Here is an 18,482-nt window from a genome sequence, read left to right on the forward strand (position 1 = left end):
CGTACCACTGTGGTACAGGACGTCAACAGTCGGGGAGATTGTGTGTGTGTATGTTGTGTGTGTGTGTGTGTATGTGTATGTGTGTGTGTGTGTATGTATGTATGGGGTGGGGAGGAGAATACAGGAACTCTTTGAACTTTCTGCTTAATTTTGCTGTGAACCTGGATGTGCTATAAAAAACAAAATTTGTTAGTTAAAAAAGGGGAGAATATTTTGTCCTTCCTCTTTGTCCTGTCCATCTTTTAGAGAAGTGACCTCAAAGAATTATCTAGCATAGTAAGTAATTAATGTAAATATAGTATAATAAAGTTTTTATGGATCCATTTATATGGTATAAAAGGGTACAAAGAAGTAAATAATCAGCCTTCTTAGGGACACCGGGAAAGGATTCACAGAGGGCATGATGATGCCTGAGTCTTATGATTAAGGAATTTTCTAAGCTGAGAAAAGAGAAGGTGGTGGTTGGGAGAGACCCTCGTAGGAAGGCCATCTCATGCTCATCCTGGAGACAGTAAAAAGCTTGGTATGGTGAGAATGCAGGATGGGAAGTAGATAACACTGGAGGGAAAACAAGCCTTGGGATGGAGGGCCTCCTATGCTCACTTGAGTGTCTGAATTTAACCCTGGGGTCATGGGAAACATTGAAGAATTTTAATTGGAGGTGCTGACAATGATTAGTTAGACAGAAAAGGGATTTAAAAGCAGGCAAGATTAGAGGAAGAGAAAACATCAAATGTTGGTGCCATTATTCAAATCAGGTTTATTTGGCTACAAAACACAGTGGATGCGGACGGTGGAGGGGACATTAGGAGAACAGTGAAGATCTGGAAGGCTGGAGTAAGGAATGGAAAAAGCTGATCCACAAGATATAAAAGGTTCTTTAGGGGGAATTTTGGCCCCTCCTGAGATTTGTAAATTGGAAGTGATAACTCGAAAAGATGTACACTCTTCTCCAGTTGTACTCAGTGCCCTGGGAATAAAAGTGAAGGACAAAAAGGGAAAACTGATTCAACTTTGTGGATTCTTAGAGTGATCGTAGTAGAAGGAAGGAGAGGCAAAAAAAAAACAAACAAAAAAAACTGAGGGTGTTAGAAAAAGTTGAAGTGATACACCATAGGATTTAGGCTGGAGAAAAGGGTTAAATCCAGAAGGGGCTTATGGACTGAGGAAAAAGGGTGAGGTGTTTAAATTCTTTTATATCTACTGGTAGATAACTTGTCATTGTTCTTGAACTGTATACCAGAGTTGGTGAGTTTTGAGATGGAGTGCTTCATGGCATTGAAAAGGACAGGCATGTGAGCGGCTGAAGCAAAACTAAAATTATCAAGAATTATGGAAATAAAGCAACTGATGATAAGAGGTCAGGCACAAAAGAAGACTTTTAGATAACTGTCGAAACCCGAATGTGTTTGGAACGTTTGGTGGTGATAATATGGGAAGGTGAAAGCTCCAGGAGACTCGGGGGGGAGAGGTTGGACTAATTGCTGCACAGACTAGAGAAGAGAGTTTGTGAGAAAACAGATAACAAAAGGGGATTCTATTTGAGTGGAGGCCCCAGGTGACATGCTCTAGGCCCTGGCTGATACTGAGGGCCTGGACTCTGCTTGAGTCTTGTCAAAGCTTCCAAAGAGTGGTTTTAAAGGACCTTGACACTACCTCTTAAAAGTACTAGAGAAGTTATAAGCACTGATTTCATTAGTCTAAAAGACAGGGGCTTAAGCTCGTTTGCCCCACAAATCATCTGAAATTTATCATGTAACATTAAAATTCTTATGCATGCTGGTACAGATCAGTTTCAACTTCATTTCCCCAAAGTTTCTATAACCTACTTATAATTTTCATCTCCTAGTAATAATAAAACTGGCTTATACTTCTTATAAATCATAGATAGTTCTATCATTTTCAATTTCTGTTTTAAATCAAACTACAGGCCATAATATTCTCACATAATAGGCATTCAATTATATCTTGTGAAGATCAATGACTAACCTTTTTTAAAAGCTGAATAATGTTCCATTGTACACATATACATCATTTTCCTTATCTGTTCATCTGTTGTTGGAAATTTGGGTTGCTTCCTTATGTTTGCTATCGAGGATAATGCTACAATGAATGGTGGGCTGCAAATATCTCTTTGAGATCCTGATTTCCATTCTTTTGGACATATATCCAAAAGTGAGACTGCTGGATCATATGGTAGTTTTACTTTTAATTTTTGAGGAAACTCCATACTGTTTGCCATGAGGCAACATGGATATACCTAGAGGACATCATACCGAGTGAAATAAGCTAGTTACAAAAGTACTGCCAGATTCCACTTACAGGAAGTATCTAAAACAGACTCACAGAGGCGAAGGATAGAACAGTGGTTGTCAGGAGCTGAAGGATGGAGGAAATGGGAAACTGTTGCTTAATGGATATACAGTTTCTGTTATGCAAGGTGAATTAGCTCTAAGGGATCTGCTGTACAGTATATTATCTATAGTTACGTGGTACTGTGCATTTTAAGGTCCTTTAAGAGGATAGTTTTCACATTAAATGCTCTTACCATGAAACAAATCAAAGAACATAAGGGCATTTCTGGAGGCAATGGACGTTGTTTAGTATCTTGACTGTGGTGATGGTATCATGCATGTTTGTGTTTGTCCAAATTTTTCAAAATGTCTACATTAAATATGTGCAACTTGTACATATAAATTATACCTCAGTAAATCTTAAAAGAAAGAAAAGCACTGGCTTAGGATTAGTTTAAATTGCCAGGAAAATTGTTCATTAGTTACACAGAAACTATATTACATAGTTAGTTGACTAGTAGTAAATCAAGTTGAAGTTAGTGTGGTGAGAAGGGGACTGTAATTTCTGACTGACTTTTACTGCAGGTATAACTCCTCAGCCTTAGTAGTCCTTTTCCAAACAAGATGGTCACCCTCTCCTTCTTTTTCTCTTTCTAGTCCTTTGACTGTCTTTTTCTGAACTGTTTAAAATTGATCAGTGGGGTCACAGAAAAAGTGATCAAATAAATTGCTATTCTCTGTAAGTTTACCTAGGGAAAAGGGAATTTTTATCCCTCCTTCCATAGGGTTTAGTATTAGTTTAGTATTCTATTGACCATTTTGTCATTACATATCCATTCCTAAATGGACTTCTAGCTGAAGAAAATTATTCCCTTTAGGAGTCGTGGAATAATGTGGGAAGGGAATAAAGGGGACTCCTTTCCCTTTGTTTTCTATCATGAAGAGAGGTATATAATCATATTTTCCCTCAAAATTGACTCAATGAACATGAGTTTGAGCAAGCTCTAGGAGATGGTGAAGGACAGGAAAGCCTGGTATGCTACAGAGGGTCGCACAGAGTAGGTGATGACTGAATGACTGAATAACAACAACAACATAAAATTCTAGATGTTTGCTTTGGGCAGTTAAAAAATCATATCCTTATTTGTTATTAGGCTTCAGTTTTGGTTTCTGGTCATTAGCAAACATTACCCTGGCTTTGATGATGGTTGGCCGAGGATCCAAGATGCCTTGCATCTTTCTCAGCGCAGGCACAACAAAGAGATTGCAGGTGACCACGGCTGACACAGGATTCCCTGGAAGTCAACCAAGCAGTTATTTATAGTATACACTAGAAATTTGCCAAAAAAATCATGAATGTCTACACGTTCAGGTATCAAAGGGAATCAAGTGACTAATCACTAGTCTTCCTCTTTTGAATCACCTTGAATCCAAAAGGATGCCAGAATAGAGCTACAGTCAACCACATGGCTGGCTGTGTGTAAACATTCGGATTTACCAGTGAAATGCGACTTCTGATGCACAGAAGCTGCTGAACACCATTTATTTTTGCTTTCCTGAGAGCCATACATTGAAGCCCTTACTAATCAGTTTGTACTTGCTATTTTTAAAATGGCATAAAATTACACAGTAATACATAATCAGTGCAAAAAAATATTAGCAAGAGGGATAAGCATAAAGAAATTTATCCATAATCCTCCCTACCCAGAAATTTCTTTAAATTAAAAAATATAAAACGAAATGATTTAAAATGTGAAGGATTTGAAGGTGAATACTGTTAGGAACTGAATTATGTTTCCCTCAAATTCATATGTTGAAGTCTTAACCCTCCAATGTGACTGTATTTGGAGATAGGACTCTTAAAGAAGTAACTAAGGTTAAATGGGCTTCCCAGGTGGCGCCAGTGGTAAGGAATCCGCCTGTCAATGCAGGAGAGGGTAGGGACATAGGTTCAATCCCTGGGTAGGGAAGATCCCCTGGAGAAGGACCTGGGAACCCACTCCAGTATTCTTGCCTGGAGAACCCCATGGACAGATGGAGCCTGGCGGGCTACAGTCCATAGGGTCGCAAACAGTCGGACACAACTAAAGCAACTTAGCACTCATGTGAAGTTCAATGAGCTTGTAAGGGTGAGGTTCTAATCCAAAAGGACCGTGTCCTCATAAAAAGAAAAAGAAACATGAGGAGTGTACACAGAAGAAAAGGTCATGTGGAGGTGTTGGGAGAAATTGGCCATCTGTAAGCAGGGAGAAAGAGCTCAACAGAAACCAACTGAGCTGGCACCTTGAGCTTAGACTTCTAGTCTCCAGAACTGTGAGAAAATATATTTCTGTTGTTTAAGCCACCCAGTCTGTGACACTCTGCTTTGGCAGCCTGAGCAGAATAATACAAATGCCAAGTTCTTTCACAGTTAAAAGAAAAATTTGAGGAATTCAATTGAACCTCTCCAAGAAGAAATCTGGGTGTGTCATGCACTTCAAAGTCAGGTAAGGTGAGCTATGAAAAAATGATTGAGTGGAGAATAACAGATTTAGTTTCTTGTGTGGTATTGTTAACTAACAAAGCTGTGTGACCCTGGCAAGAGTTCCAAACCTTTCTAGGTCTAACTTCACTTAATCACAAAATAAAAAGTTTGGACAGCATGAGTCTCAATATCCCTGTTGTTTCTAAAATTATAATTTTACTGATACTTTCATACAGTGATATGTGACTCTGTGTGTGTGTGTGTGTGTGTGTGTAGTGGGGGTAGGGAATGGCTTGTGCTTTTAGATTCCCTTGGCCTGGTTATGTGATGCTAATTTCATCATCAAAATAAAAGGCAATGGCTGGTTTAGCCTATTACTAGCTAAAACCATACCTTTAATTTTGTTCTACCTACAAAAGCAGTTAAAAAGAGATTTTTTAAAAGTTGTAAAGTGATGAGTGACACAATTATTCCAGTAGACAAAATTGTTGTTTTTCTGAGTTATTCCACAGGATAGCAGACTCTTAGTGACAATTAACTGCTTTACCTTCAATCAAAATGTAAACAGATGGAAAGTTTTCTGGGAAAGCAAAAAAAAGGAAAAAGAAAAAAAGCTCAACAATGATTACAGTATTCCTGTAATGTTACTGCTCGATAAAATTACTCTATAAAAAACGAATTGGTTGATGTAAAAAAAAGAGACTGGAAGAACCAACACCAAAAATCTGAAAATAGTGGTTATTTCGGGTAAGGGAGATTATGGATAACATTTCTTATTGTTTATCTAAGTATTTTCTAATGTTTTACAGTGAACACGTTACTAGAGTAAGTTTAAAAAGTTAAAAAAAGAACAAGTAGATACACAAGACTTGAAAAATCCGATTCTGAGTTTTCAAATCCTTGTAAAAAGAACCACTTTGCTGGTTTTACAATCTGAACATGTGAATTGTTGCTGCCCTCTTTTGGTACCTTCAGGCTGAGCATAGAAAATGTCAGAGGAGCAATCTGAAAAGTAGGCTATTTAATTGTAACTTCTTTGGCAGATAAACAACACTTTGTAATGGCAAAACAGGCTCCCACTACAACATACTTCGTAGGTCAAGTCATATCTTCTGTAGACAACATAAACAGTCTCTTCTAAGCAAAATGAAGCTAGAAAGAGGTTATCCTTTCTCTACATAATGGTGTTCAGAGTATCTAGGGCTATATTAAAGGCCTTAAGGAGCTTTATACCACAGATAAATTTTGAGAATTAAAACTTTACTTACATGTCTTCTCTCTTAATATGACAGCAATCAAACCTCTTTTATGCTTATAGATAAGGGGCTTTAAAAATGTTTTTAAAGTTCTAAAATTTTTGGCCTGCCTTTACTTTCTATCTCTGAGATTTATTAACTATAAAAAAGCAAATAAGCATTCCAAAGCCACCAGACTTGTACATCTGAAAGGAATAAGTAGGTTATTTTTGGAAGGAATCTATGCCAAAAAATAGAGAATGGAACATTGCTTACAGATCAGAGGATAATATTAGAAGTTGAAAAAATAACAAGTAGATGCAATGTTGTATTTCCGTTGTTGCTGTTGTTCTAGTATCTGCAGGGGTGATTCAAGGCCCTTTGAGCACAAAACTCTAGTTGTGGGAGATGATTATATTGCTAACTTTGACCAGTTTCCTGTAAGTGCCCCAGAAAGATGTAGTAACAGGTAACACTTATCATCTTAGGGTCTGAATTGTGCTTTGAAAGGTACTATCTAATTTGACTTTTGCACAAACCCTATGAAGCATATATTTGCCCTATTTTATACATGAAGAAATAGCTTCAGAGAGATTATGTGATTTGTTCAAGGTCATACAGTAGGCAAAGCTGGGGCTTGAGCCCAGGTCTTTCAGATTCCAAATCATGTGCTCTGATAGGGGACTGGTCACCTGGGGCACAAAAAGATTTTGGTTATTTTTCCAGAAAAAGCAAAAGAAAGTATTTAAGTTATTCTTACCTGGTAGTGCAAAGATTATTTTTCTTACACCATCAATATCTAAAGTTGCAAATGTCGTTGGCAGGCTAGAAGAAAAAGAGAGGATATTTGTTAGTGACTGCTAAGCACTTTGATGAGTAAATTAAATACTGCAGTTTTCTTGTTATATGGTCCTTCACACAGATCACTTACTCTCTAAAAATACTTTTCTGTTGACTCTCCTTTAAACCTTTATAACCTGCAGTGAAGCACAATTAAATTAATTTGTTTTTAGCATTTTCTGTTTTTAACCAACGCTTCCTGGTTTTCTGTAGTTTACTTTCTTTCCTTCTTGCCAGTGCCAAACAAGTGTATCCCAACCCCAGTTTCTCTAGCCCTTTAGTTTAACAATTTCGAATGCGTTTATTTCCTGCTGACCAGTAACAATCATTCTTTTTATCAGACGACTATCTGGTAAGACATGTCTATCAGATAACCGCCTATTGTTGAAGATGAGTATTTCTCAGCCCTTTAAGACTATACTCAGCAATAAACATAAAAGCTTCCCTATGAAGGGAATTTTTTGAAACATCAAAACAAAATATCACGACTAGAACAAAATTAAAGCAATAATGATTTTTAAAGTTTATTTTTTAATTAATTTATTTTAATTGGAGGTTAATTACTTTACAATATTGTGGTGGTTTTTTCCATACATTGACATGAATCAGCCACGGGTGTACGTGTGTCCCCCTGTCCTGAAACCCTTCCCACCTCCCTCCCCATCCCATCCCTCTGGGTTGTCCCAGTGCATCAGCTTTGAGTGCCCTTAAAGCAATAATAATTTTAAAACATTCTCAAATTATGTTTCCTTAAGGGTCTGACAGGAATCCTCATCACAGGGGTGTGGGAAGGGGTGTCAGTGGCATGAAGGCGGAGGGCAGTAAATAAGAGTGATTTTTTTTTTTCCTATAGACTACCCTTCACACAGACTCTCAGCTAAAATTTTTATTATATAAATGAAACTTGAATGATGCAAAATTTTAGGGAATGCTGAAATTTCCACATTATTAAAAATACTACCCAAACTGTTTTCCTTTTTACTATTTTCACTGATGAGCTGAATGAGAAAAGGATCACTCACGCACAACCTTTTGCAGCAATACGATGAACATTAACATTTTTGATGAATCGCAGCCATCATTATTAACCAATTCTACTCTGCTATGATACAGTGATATTGGGTTTAATACCACAATATTAAACCATAACACAACAGCATACACTGCAGTGTTTCTACAGTTCTTGCTTCTGCTTTTTCTCCCCCTAGTGTTTTATTTTTCTGGGGTCCCCTTCATATGAGACTGCCATCATCTTGACCCTTAAAGCTGGCCTTAGGTTTGGGAACCAGAGAGTAGTAATAGCTATATTGTTAGAATGATAACAATAATAATAATAATAGAAACCACCACTTTTGGATATCTAAGCACTATATCCATTATTTCATTTAATTCTTAAAAAAATCCTATGAGGTGACAATTATTATTCCATTATAGATGATGAAAATGAGACTCAGAGGTTAAGCGATTTAGCCAAAATCACTCAGACACAAAATGGAGAAACAAAGATTTGAACCAAGGTTTTTCTAACATTATGGTTCATAATTAGATAAGGCTCTCATAGGGTATGCTATTAAGTGTTACTATATTGGTTTCATAACATCTATTTTTGGCTACTGAGGCCTTCCTTTTTTGCTTACTTCCTGATTCTTTGGTGTATTTTAGAAAACAGAGATTAGACTGCCTTATCTATTTATAGATACGTTATTTGGCGATTATTGTTACTGTGTGATGAAAATAATTTCCAAGGTACATTTTGACTACAGCTATGTTCACTGCAGATGACCCATAAAAACCGTGATTGGTAGATCTGGTTGATAATATTCCAAATGCTTTTTGAGTATCTCTTTGTCTAAAATGAAAGAGGTTAATTGCATTCTGAATGCACTGTATGTGGGAAGAGCAAAGCTAAATTGTTCTTCAGCATTTTATATTTCTTCTTGTTCTACTATTAAGTAGCAATTACTTTAAATTCTTATCTTCAGACAGTATAAAATTCTGGCCAATTAAAGGAAGCCCATTTAAAGTTCTAAACCACTTTTTTATAGCAAACTAAAACACCAAGAGTGAGGAGGGAACACATGACACCTTCCCTCTATGTATTTAAAGCTACTTTAAATCATCTTTTGAATCTTGCAGACAGGTACTGTGATTTCTCTAAAGATATTCATTTTTAAAAGATTCCATTATAATAAAACATTGTGTAATTGTGCACTGCTATCGTGTCTTATGGCTAGACTATGAAGTTTCTGTTTAGGATCTGGAAAGCTATTGCCTTAAAACTCAACACCTGTTGTTCTTTTCCCTCTTGAGATCAGAATGTAACAGCTTTTAAACTTTAAGGCAAGAGAATAAATAGTAGGAACTGATGAACTCCTACAGCTGAAGTGAATGGTAATAACAGATTAAAAATAAAATGAGTATTTATTATATATCATAGGTGCTGAGATTAATTTAAATAATAGATATTACACAAAATTTCTCCCCTAGAGGTGAGGGCAAGTAATGTCAGCTTCTTTCTCACTGTAGAGAAATAATCAATTCAATTTTTGCAGTTAGTGAGAAGTACATTGACATACTCATGGGATGTTCTCTGTATTCTAATCATATTAGTACTGCCCATGGGGACAGGAATTTTAAAAAGTCTGTGTGTACTCATAGCATAAAGATATTTGCTTAAGACAAAATATTCTTAGTAAGAATGATCCCAATCCAACAGCTTCAATAGTAAAAAGGTCCTGTCAGTGGTGGCCATATTGGAGCAACTACAGAAATACAACACTAAGAATTCTGAATTCTGTTAGATTTTGGAAAGGCTTTAGGGATTATCTTAACTTGATACTTAAACATAAAGCCCAATCCCTGTCTTAGAACTGACATGAGGTGCCCAATAAATCAGGGAGACCAGGAGGGCTGGCTTGACACTTAAAAAAGGCTTCTTTCTAGAAATTTCTGCCATTTCCTGACTATTTCTGCTATCACAGCTCACTTGTAATAACTGGTAGGTCCCACCTCTACTCTCAGGGTTCACATGAACACCCATCAGAGTATAACCCTGAACTAAAGCATCATCTCTGTTGTCCCAGATAGCAAGGAGGTGTGCGGAAATGCTCACCCACACACTGAGGCATTTCAACACTGTTTTTATGTTTATGTATCACAGACTTAGAGAGCAGCAGTGGTCTGAACAGACAGGCTATTGCTTAAATACATGGCCACACACATTTTATCACCACCAATGTTTGCATTCTTTGAGGATTTATAATGGATCACAAAACCTGTAGCCACTCCTCAGGGAGTTATTAATTTTTAGGAGATATGCAAGATCTAGGTATGTGTTTACTTTTTTTTCCTCTTTGGAGGTAGTAAGCATTATGAAGTACTATTGATGAAGTATTCTTGCAAAGAAAAAAAGTGAATCTGAATCTAATCAAACTTTTAGATCTAACTTCTAGTGTACAGAATATACTGGAGAGAGAGAGAAACAAGTCAACCACCACCACAAGGAAGTAATCAGCCAAACCTATTCACAAGGACAAAGGATTCAGTTTTTGTAACAAGTCAATGGCATACCAAAAATGCGGGAGCGGGGGCGGGTATTAAATGTTCTTATTTAATACAGAGTCAACAACCCAATACACTGAGTAGACCTAACTCAAATCCTAATTCAAATAAAACATACATAAGAAGGCATACTCTTTCTTGACATTCGGGCGACTTTTCAAATATGATTGGGGAATTAGATGATATTCAGGTGTTCTTATTTATTTTTTTAGGTGAGATAATACCATTGTGATTATATAAGATAATACTGCTGTTGTTATTATTAATATTTGAGATGTATACTAAAATGCCATGTCTAGAATTTGTTTTAAAACAATCTAACCCTCTGTTCTCTGAAAAAGGTAAAGGAAGGGATTGATAAAACAATTAAGGAGAAATGTTGATAATTACTGAAGCTGGGTTATGGGGTATACGGGGTTTCATTATACTCTCTGCTTTTGTATATGTTTGAGAATTTTCATACTAAAATGTTTTTAAGTGAGAGAAAGAGACGAAAAAGAGAAGGAAGGAACTAGACATGGGAATTAAAAGGAGAAAAGGTTTGGAAAGTTGCTTTGCTTCTTTTTAAACCAGATTCAGTGTTTAATAAAGAAGATGAATTCCCATTTCAGATAGGATATATACTTTTTCAAAGAACTTTAATACTGTAACATTCCTTTATTAGAATAAATAATCCATAATAGAAAATAATAGGAAAGCATTTAAAAACTTTGTTAGTCAAAGCAAGCCAAACCAACCCATATATTAGATAACAAGATTATTTTCATACCCTGGTTTCATAAAAACCCTGCCAAAATGGATCTGGGCATGAAGATCAATGTCCAGCACCTGCTTGAGATAGTCCTGCAAATATGAAAAATAATCACTTTACTTTCAAACATTTCAATATCAGACTTTCAGACTTTAAATGAAAAAAAAATGTATAAGATTGAAATGAAAAGAAACATCTATTTTAGTGAAGTTGATTTATGACAACTATTTCTTCATTCCTCATTCAGTAAATATTTATCAAGTATAATATATGTATGCTGAATATCAATCAATATACAGGGAGATGCAGCCTTGAACAAAAAAGGCAATGTTCCTTCCCTCATAGAAAGAACATTCCAATAGGAGTAGTTAGAGAGTACACCAAAGAACCACATTAACATACAAATTATTACTTGATAGGCTCTTGTCTCTCTTTTAGGATAGAATTTTGTCTGAGAAAGGATGTTAATAAATATGGCTTAAGAAGTTGTGCTTGGGCAGGGAAGCTATGTGTATGCATCCCATGCTGCTCTGCTTAATGAGCTTGAACTAATGTGCATTCCTTGAGGAGAGACTTGGACATTCACCCAAGATTCAGTTCAGTTCAGTTCAGTTCAGCCGTTCAGTCGTGTCCGACTCTTTGCGACCCGATGAATCACAGCACGCCAGGCCTCCCTGTCTATCACCAACCCCTGGAGTTCACTAAAACTTATGTCCATCCAGCCATCTCATCCTCTGTCATCCCCTTCTCCTCCTGCCCCCAATCCCTCCCAGCATCAGGGTCTTTTCCAATGATTTAACTCTTCGCATGAGGTGGCCAAAGTATTGGAGTTTACCCAAGATTCAGTTCAGTTCAGGTCAGCTGCTCAGTCGTGTCCGACTCTTTGCGATCCCATGAATCGCAGCATGCCAGGCCTCCCTGTCTATCACCAACTCCTAGAGTTCACTCAGACTCACAATCATCGAGTCAGTGATGCCACCCAGCCATCTCATCCTCTGTCGTCCCCTTCTCCTCCTGCCCCCAATCGCTCCCAGCATCAGAGTCTTTTCCAATGAGTCAACTCTTTGCATGAGGTGGCCAAAGTACTGGAGTTTCAGCTTCAGCATCATTCCTTCCAAAGAAATCCCAGGGCTGATCTCCTTCAGAATGGACTGGTTGGATCTCCTTGCAGTCCAAGGGACTCTCAAGAGTCTTCTCCAACACCACAGTTCAAAAGCATCAATTCTTTGGGGCTCAGCTTTCTTCACAGTCCCAAGATTACCGAGTCTAAATAAGTCAACTAAAAACTTAGGGAGGGAGCTCTAAACAGAAAGTCAAGGGAGTTTAATTGCTCCACCTTCATATTCTGCGACTACAAACACAACCAACCTAAGGTTATGATCAACCCAGAGCAATCTGACAAAACCTGATCTTCGGAAAGGAAAGGCAACAGTGTCTTGTAGTTGGTTTTGTAGATATAAAGAAAAAAATAGCAGTTTAAAAAATTTCTCCAAAGTAATACAACTTCTGTTACTGAGTTTCCTGCTCACTAATTCAAGAGAGTCTAGTATCCTACTAAAATATTAAATATTTCACAAGTTATGAGACACTTTATTTTTCAAAGCTATTTCCTTCTCTCCATCTTCTCAGCCAACATCATCTCACCTGAATTACTGAAACAGGCCTCTCTGCCAATTCTCCAATTCATTCCCTCGACAGTAGTGAGAAAGATAAATCTGATCAAATCACCATATAACACTTCAACAACTCCATGGTCTCCAGAAATAAATCTCATCTTTTAAATGATCATAGCTAGGATTCTTGTATTGATATTTTCTAGCCTTCTTTTGCCAATCATTGCTCTTATCAGGCAATCTGTTTCCCACCAGCCCCATTCCTCTTCCTCAGTCTCTTTCAACATTCCTACAAGTCTATATTGCTGTCAGTTATCACACTTTCTTGCCTCAAATCAAAAAGCAGAGACATTGCTTTGTCAACAAAGGTCCGTCTAGTTAATGCTATGTTTTTTCCAGTAGTCATGTATGGATGTGAGAGTTGGACTATAAAGAAAGCTGAGTGCTGAAGAATTGATGCTTTTGAACTGTGGTGTTGGAGAAGACTCTTGAGAGTCCCTTGGACTGCAAGGAGATCCAACCAGTCCATCCTAATGGAGATCTGTCCTGGGTGTTCATTGGTAGGACTGATGTTGAAGCTGAAACTCCAGTACTTTGGACACCTGATGCGGAGAGCTGACTCATTTGAAAAGATCCTGATGCTGGGAAAGATTGAGGCCAGGAGGAGAAGGGGACGACAGAGGATGAGATGGTTGGATGGCATCATCGACTCGATGGACATGGGTTTGGGCAGACTCTGGGAGTTGGTGATGGACAGGAAGGCCTAGTGTGCTGCAGTTCATGGGTTGCAAAGAGTCAGACACGACTGAGCAACTGAACTGAACTATGTATCAGGAATTCTATTTGTGTTAGAGACTCACTAGTGAACCAAACAGACAAGGTCCCTGGCACAAAGATGTCCTGTTATAGTTTACTGGTGGGGGAGACAGCCTAAAACAAACAAACCAGTGAGGAATATACTCTGAAGGAAAAAAGCAGGTGCTAGGATAGAGAACAGTGGTGTGAAGTGGAGAATAAGGAAAGACCGCTTTAAAACAGGTGGTGAGGATGAGGAGGACTCAGTCATGAGAAGGGTGGAGGGACAAGATTCCAGGCAGAGAAAAGTATATACAAAAGCTTCTAGAGCAGTAAAGAGTGTGTCTAGAACTGAAAAGACAATGGAAGGTAGTGAATGAGCAAGGGAAAGGCATAAGGGGAGGCTGAAGAGACAGGCAGAGGCCATACATGCAGGGCTCTCTAAGGATAATGATACAGACTTTGGAAAGCATATACACTCATTACATATTTGCTAAATGAATGAAAGTATTTTATTTTTCTTGGAAAAAAATCATCTCTGTTGTAAAAAATGCCCCTTTTCAATTCTGCTTTGAACATGAAATGCTTCATGTTTCTTGTGACAGAAAGCTTGTACCAGACATAGCAATAAAGCCTGAGAATCATCACTGCTCTTGTTTTTTCTATCTCCAGAAACAGCAAGGATCTCTGATGTTCTGAAAGCTAGATCCAGATATGAAGAAGAAACACGAATGAATGAAGGAGACTGGTCTTTCACTCAATTTAAGCAAGAACAAACAATGTCAGAAAAATTGTGAAAGACTTGAAATGGGTAAAAAAGATTATCTGGTGTCCAAATAACCTTCTGGGTTATTTGTGCCTTTCGCTATCTTTGAGCTATTCTACAAAAATTAATCTGCAGAAAAATAATAGTGAACATGATTAGTATCCAAAGAAATAAAAATTAATTCTGTCAGTAGAGTTGTAATTGACTATTCTCCTCCAGATATAGAACAATTTTATATCTATTAGAAAACTGATTTCAGCATTTTGGACTACCTGTGTCTGTGTTTTTTGAATTCTTAGAATCAGTTGTAATATCTTACTAGTTCCTTCACTGATGAATGAGTTAAATAAAATCTTTGACACATGTTAATTTTATAAAATATGTATTTATGAGATTCATGATTTTATCTTTAAAAAACTATACCTTAACGATTCTGAAGGCTCCACAGAGACGCCATATTGATTTATCTGACAAAGCCAAGTAAAGTCGATTGTCAGAAAAGTGTACTTTATGGGTGGTTTAAACATGGATACATTTTTCCTTGGTTTCTGCAGTGAATGCCAAGCAGCAATAAAACTTGAAAACTGCTAAATGCTGGTTTCTCTACTTTGGCCTCCTCTATTGATTTTGGTTCTATTTGTGTTTCTGTGCATGGTCATTAAGGTAGTCCCCCTTGTAGCAGCAGTGACTGAGAATTTGGTTTTATGATCTCACCATTTGGTGACTCCTATAAATGGATGATTGAAATCTATTCTCTGTTGGGTAAGAGGAGGCAGAAAATCTGGTTTGTTGGTTTTGTGAGTTTATTTGTCTTACTGTCATTTTGAACCTAAATCAATGAAGAATTTTTCCTTCCTCTGGGAAGGAAAATAGTTCTTTATTTGTAGACTGAGTAGTTTTTTGTTTGTCTCTGTGTTTACTCTTACTGTGTCACTGAAATTGTAGAGATGAAGCTATATATTCTTTACGTGGTTGTGTGACTATGTGTCTGATCCAGAAAGCCATTTATCTTGCTTTGAGAGTGTGAAATGTTTTCCTACTTCTGGAGGATATTCATAAATTATATGACTGTAAGACCACCATGCAAAGTGGGCCTTTCTCAGGGCACACTGCAGATTCAGGGTGTCCCCTACCTGTCTCTGCCCCTGGTGAGAGCAACACGAGAGCCTCTCATTCCCAACTCTGGTTTCACTAGGACTTGGAGAGAAGAGACCTGACCACAGGCCCACAATAAACTTTGCTTTGCCAGAGGGGAGAAAAACCAACATACCAAAACACTTCTATTGTCTCTTAAATCAAATCTAATTGATTTAGAGAGATTAAGTACTTACATAAATAGAATATTCCTAAAATTCCTAATTATTCAGATAATAAGAAAATTTATAATATTTTAAATATGCTATGCTAAAAAAATATTCTTCTTACAATTTCAAGAATCAAAGTTCACGCAGTTAAGGTAAATCTTTGGCAAATGAGACTAGCTTATTATTTTGGTTAATAAGTAAATCCAGCCATACTCTTTCTCTTATTTATCAATATTAAGTAGGCAAATGCATTTTATTTTGTCCGGGTTTGTTTTTTCCTAAAATTATATAGATTAATTCATCAAAGAAGCTAATGTAATTCTTATATAAAACCTAAAATTTGGTTCAATGAAATTGAATCATTATTCTGACAAACTTTTAATTTCAATAGTAATTATGTTTGTAGAATGTCAGCTTGAAAATAATTTTCAAGATCTTTAAGTAATTTAAAATCTTGAAGTTATTAAATTGGTTAATTAATGAACAATCATGGGAAACCTAGATGATTTCTAAGTAAGATAGAACACTGGATCACTGTTTACTAACCATAACTTTAAGCTAATGTACTTTGCCTATTATTTTAATATGCCATAGGGAGGATATACCTTTGGGTTATGTTAATAAATATGTTTTCATTTTTGCTCCATTAAGAAGGTTAAAAAGGGGAGGTGTCTGCTCTACAAAGCTGTATTCTGTGTGTATATGAACTTGGCTAGTCTGCTAAAATGGTTACATGTGATTTGTCAATTATCTATGTCCCCTAGTTTTCACTATGAGATAGACATGAGTTATTTTCTTAAATGCTGGAGTAATAATGACAGACAAGTATAATTATGCATGTTCTTTCATTTTTCAAGGAAAAAAATTAAAGACATCCAATATTCAAAATATTTGGTCTTAGGACCCTTTATATTCTCTTAAATTAAAATCCATTAAGGATCCTTGAGCTTTTGTTTATGTGGCTTATGTCTATCAATGTTTACTGGGTTAGAAATAAAAACTAAGAAGTTAAAAGTATTTATTTGTTAGTTCATCTGGAAATAGCAATGACGAACTACTTCATGTTAACATAAGTAATTTATTGCTTATGCATTTTATAATTAAAAACTCTCTTTAATGTTCAGCTGAAGAGAAGTCAGGTAGATTCTCTTATTTGCTTCAGTATTCAGTCTGATGAGATCATACATCTTCCACACTGGAAAACTTGCTATTCACTCATGAGAGAAGGAAAATATAAAAGTCAGATAAAGACTTAGTTTTATTATGAGGATAGTTTTAACCTTGCAGACCTGCTTAAAGAATCTCAAGGACACTCTTGGATCTGCGGACCACTCTTAGTTCTCAAGAGTCAGGTTGTTCCAAAACATTAAAAAAAAGCATAATAAAGGATAAAAGTCTGAAAGTGACTTTGATTTGCCTTGGTTTATAATACCTGTGTTTGAAATTAAGCTGAGTATATATTAAAATTTTAGTAAGTTCAGTAAGTTTTCATGAGCTTACTTCTTGGGTTTACTGACCAATGCTTTCTCTGTGATATGTAGTGTTTTTCTTTTTGTGTAATCTGCCTTTTTGTGCTTTTTGTTTACTTTGTCTTTGATTGTTTAAGGAAATAAAAAAGCATAGCAAGCAGGTTCTCTATGCTTGTTTTCAAATATTTTATTGTTGCTTTAAAAAATTAGGTAACCAAGAACTGTTTCTTAGATATCCATGATCTTAATCAAGGGCCCATTTTATTTGGACAACTCTTTTGATTTTTCCTTCTAAAGATCAGACCAAAATATAGAAAAAAATTGCAGAATATTTTTTAAGCCTAAAACTATGTTTGAAATTTACTGCTGCTGCTAAGTCGCCTCAGTCGTGTCCGACTCTGTGCGACCCCATAGACGGCAGCTCACCAGGCTCTCCCGTCCCTGGGATTCTCCAGGCAAGAACACTGGAGTGGGTTGCCATTTCCTTCTCCAATGCGTGAAAGTGAATTGTTCAGCTGTGTACATCTCTTATGCTATGCTATGCTAAGTCACTTCAGTTGTGTCCAACTCTGTGTGACTCCATTGACAGCAGCCCACCAGGCTCCCCCGTCGCTGGGATTCTCCAGGCAAGAACACTGGAGTGGGTTGCCATGTCCTTCTCCAATGCATAAAAGTGAAAAGTGAAAAAAAAAAAAGAAAAGTGAAAGTGAAGTCGCTCAGTCGTGTCCAATTCTTAGCGACCCCATGGACTGCAGCCTACCAGGCTCCTCCATCCATGGGATTTTCCAGGCAAGAGTACTAGAGGTCTCCTAGAAAGTCATGAAGGTTTGTTCTTTTATTTTATAAAAAGAGACATTAGAAATAGGTTTGTTTGATGTTACCATTATAAGAATTTCATGGAAAGAAGTTACTGTTACATCTGAGAAGAGGCTCACTGTGTGCTAGGTTAGATTCAAGCAGGTAAAATGTCATTAATATAATATTTCAGAAATTATATGCTTTATGGGAAGTGTCTGGATATTTGACAATGCTTATACTGTCAATGATGTGTTTTCACCTTCAGGGACAACACTAACCAAAATTTTTTATGAAATTGTTACATACTGTATCCAAATACAGAGTCTTACTTTAATATCTTTTAATATCTATTTTCTAAGGAAAGTTCCTGTTTAACTTTGATGCTGGCCTGAAGGCACTGCTGTAAGCTATAGTAAATAGTCTGTGTCTACAACAAAGACAGATCCAGAGCACTAGGAAAAAGGACCTTCATAGGAATTTTGAACAATTGATGCTTCAAAGAATAGTCTCTAGGGTATAGACCTCTGAGGTGATACAGCTCAGGTCACTTTTATACAGTACCAGTGGACTGAGTCAGGAAACCCAGGACTCT

At 36.8% G+C, this 18,482-nt stretch overlaps 1 protein-coding gene across 21 annotated transcripts in view; it reads right to left on the reverse strand.

Moving 5' to 3' along the window:
* The window catches only part of GPHN (gephyrin), a 535,403-nt gene that overhangs the window by 5,935 nt on the left and 510,986 nt on the right, over nucleotides 1-18,482 (reverse strand). For all 21 annotated transcript variants that reach the window (XM_086320195.1, XM_086320194.1, XM_086320189.1 and 18 more), the window contains 3 exons: nucleotides 11,164-11,237; nucleotides 6,754-6,818; nucleotides 3,486-3,589 (listed from right to left, as the gene is read on the reverse strand). In XM_086320195.1, the coding sequence (XP_086176321.1) occupies nucleotides 3,486-3,589; nucleotides 6,754-6,818; nucleotides 11,164-11,237 (243 nt within the window). The remainder of the gene's footprint in view (nucleotides 1-3,485; nucleotides 3,590-6,753; nucleotides 6,819-11,163; nucleotides 11,238-18,482) is intronic.

The sequence above is a fragment of the Bos grunniens genome, chromosome 10 (genome assembly GCF_055505025.1).
Source record: "Bos grunniens cultivar Pamir isolate PY7600 chromosome 10, Bosgru_T2T1.0, whole genome shotgun sequence".
Lineage (NCBI taxonomy): Eukaryota > Metazoa > Chordata > Mammalia > Artiodactyla > Bovidae > Bos > Bos grunniens.